This window comes from Rutidosis leptorrhynchoides, chromosome 1, assembly GCF_046630445.1.
Source record: "Rutidosis leptorrhynchoides isolate AG116_Rl617_1_P2 chromosome 1, CSIRO_AGI_Rlap_v1, whole genome shotgun sequence".
NCBI classification, from domain to species: domain Eukaryota; kingdom Viridiplantae; phylum Streptophyta; class Magnoliopsida; order Asterales; family Asteraceae; genus Rutidosis; species Rutidosis leptorrhynchoides.
Window position 1 is genome coordinate 289,212,278 of NC_092333.1, and position 3,174 is coordinate 289,215,451.

Consider the following 3,174-nt stretch of genomic DNA (forward strand, 5'->3'; position numbering starts at 1 on the left):
AATATTGCTTTTAAAAAAATGCATGCCACACATTAGGTAAAGTTCGCCCTTCCATATCTGCGAGCTTATATGAACCTGCTGCATTAATTGCCACAATTTGATAAGGGCCTTCCCAATTAGGACCCAATTTGCCAAGCTTTACTGCTCTGCTTGCTTCATTATTTCGCAGTACCCATTCACCTATATCAAAAGACAAAGCATGTACTCTTTCATTATAATACTTAGCAATTTGCTGCTTATTATTTGCTTCTCTGATAGCAGCCATTAATCTCCGCTCTTCAATGAAATTCAGATTTTCGCTCAACGCAGCATCATTTATTACTCCCTCAAAGTTAGCAATTCTATGCATTGGTACCAGAATTTCTGCGGGAATTACTGCCTCAGAGCCATACACCAAACTAAAAGGTGTTTCCCCTGTGCTCCTCTTAAAAGTTGTGCAATGTGCCCACAACACATTGGGTAGTTCATCTACTCAACCAGTTCGCTTCTCGCATAACCGCTTTTTAATACCGCTTACTATGTCGCGGTTGGTTACTTCACATAAACCATTAGCCTGTGGATGTGCCACTGATGTAAACTTTTATATTATATTTAAATCAGTGCACCATGTCTTAAAAGGATCTTTCGCTATTTGTACACCATTATCGCAGACCAACTCTCGCGGAATGTCAAATCTGCAGACAATGCATTGCCACACAAAATTTCGCACTTGCACTCCAGTGATAGTGCGAACCGCCTTAGCTTCAACCCATTTAGTAAAATAATCAACTGCCACAATCAAGAACTTAACATTGCCAGGCCCTGTAGGAAATGGCCCCATAATATGAATAGCCCATTTGTGAAATGGCCATGGCGAATTAACAGGAATCATATCATGCCTTGGCATTCGATTCTGCGAAGCATGCTTTTGGAAAATTTTACAGCGTTTAACAATTTTCGCCATATCGCAGTATAGGGATGGCCAAAAGTAACTCATCCGCATAATTTTTGCTGCAATAGTTTTGTAGCCTGAATGCAGTGCACAAGTGCCATTATGCACTTCTTATACTATCATTTCTGCTTCAATTGGTCCAACACATCGCATCATTGGCCCGCAGTACGATTTGCGGTATAGAATATCATTTTGAATGATATACATTGGTGCCCGCTCTCTTACTAAACGAGCTTTGCGGCTATCACTTGGCAAAGTATCATTGCAGATATACTGCAGGATTGGCTCCATCCAATTTGGCTGTTCCTCTTCAACAGATGCAACCATTAAGTCATTATCTATTGACTTGCTTGGCAATTCCTCAACCCACACTTGTTTTTGAAAATGCGAAAACCTCAGAGTGGCCAACTTACTCAAAGCGTTCGCCTTCTTATTTTGACTTCTTGGCACTTGCGAAAGTTCAAAATGTTTAAACCGCCCTGTCAATTCTCGTAACAATTGCAAGTATTTCTGCATAGAAGAATCATGTGCATCAAAAGAACCATTAAACTGATTTGCTACTAACTGCGAATCTGTAAATGCTCGTAACTTAGTAATATCCATTTTTCGCGTAATATTTACACCAGCAAGTATTGCTTCATACCCTGCTTCATTATTTGTTACATCAAAATTAAAACGCAACGCGTATGTATGTTCTTCACCACTTGGGCTTGCCAAAACTAAACCCGCACCTGCACCTTCCGCTCATGAGGCACCGTCAGTAAACAAAACCCAAGTTTCACCAAGTACAGGTTTTAACGCGGTTCGGTCATTGATCACCTCCAACTCTCCAGACATTTCAACGAGGTAATCCGCCATAACCTGACCTTTTACAGCACTACGCGGAAGGTAAGATATTTGATAAGAACCTAACTCTACTGCCCACAATGCGAGTCTACCAGATACCTCTGGTTTTGTTAAGACTTGCTTGATCGGCAAATTAGTTAATACATGCACTGGATGCCCTTGAAAATATCTTCTTAACCTTCGCGATGTTAAAATAAGCGCGTATACAAACTTTTCAATTGGGGCATAGTTTATTTTGCTTCCTGTAAGAGCTTTGCTAACAAAATACACCGGCTTTTGTATTTTATTCCTTTCCGCGATCAAAACTAAAACCAAAAGCTTCATTTGCCACTGATATATAAAGATAAAGAATTTCGCCATCAACTGGCGCTATTAGCGTAGGCAAAGTTTTCAACAACTTTTTCATCTCTTGAAACGCGGTTTCTGCTTCGCTGGACCAAACAAAACTTTTTTGCTTCTAGCAACCTTTTAGAGTTTTGTAAAACGGCAACTGCCTTTCAGCAGCTTTTGACAAAAAAAGCGTTAACGCGGCGAGTTTTCCCGTCAAAATTTGCACCTCTTTAACCGTTCTTGGCGCGGTCATGTTTTTTATAGTCGCGATCTTTTTTGGATTAGCTTGAATACCTTGTTCTGTAACAAGATATCCCAAAAATTTTCCTTCAGTTTCGCCAAAACTGCATTTTAGCGGATTAAGCTTCATGTTTATTCTTCGCAGTGTATCAAATGTTTCACGCATATTGTCAATAATTTGCTCTTGTGTTGTGCTTTTAATCACTAAATCATCTACATAAGTCTCAAGATTACGCCCTATTTGTTTTTCAAATGCAGTATCGATCAAACGTTGATATGTCGCACCCGCATTGATTAAACTAAAAGGCATCATTATATAGGAGTATATGCCTTTCCTGGTATGAAATACGGTTTTATCTGCGTCCTCTTGAGCCATTGGAATCTGATGATAACCTCTTGCCGCATCCAAAAAACATTTATATGGAAAAGCATGCAAAGATTCTACCTTTAAATCAATTTCTGGAAGCGGGTAGTTATCCTTAGGGCACGCTTTATTCAAATCTTTGTAATCAATACACATTCTCCAAGAACCATCAGGTTTTTTTGAAATGTCCCGTTCATATTGATTATAAACGTTCCATATTAATTGATTTCGTTGCTAGGTTTTGACCTCTATATGAGACGTTTTTCAAAGACTGCATTCATTTTTAAAACAACCATAACCTTTATTTTATCAATAAAGGTTTCAAAAGCATTACGTAGATTATCAAATAATGATAATCTAAAATATACTGATTACACACGACCATTACATAATGGTTTACAATAGAAATATATTACATCGACATATGTTTCTTGAATGCAGTTTTTACACAATATCGTACAAA

General features: G+C 38.4%; 1 protein-coding gene across 1 annotated transcript; it reads right to left on the reverse strand.

The window, feature by feature from the left end:
- Nucleotides 1-1,042: 1,042 nt before the first annotated feature.
- Nucleotides 1,043-2,360, reverse strand: LOC139898414 (uncharacterized). Its single transcript, XM_071881147.1, has 3 exons — nt 2,243-2,360; nt 1,687-1,878; nt 1,043-1,575 (listed from the first exon to the last, which is right to left on the reverse strand). The coding sequence occupies exons 1-3, from the start codon at nt 2,358-2,360 to the stop codon at nt 1,043-1,045; spliced, it is 843 nt and encodes a 280-aa protein (XP_071737248.1).
- Nucleotides 2,361-3,174: the final 814 nt, after the last annotated feature.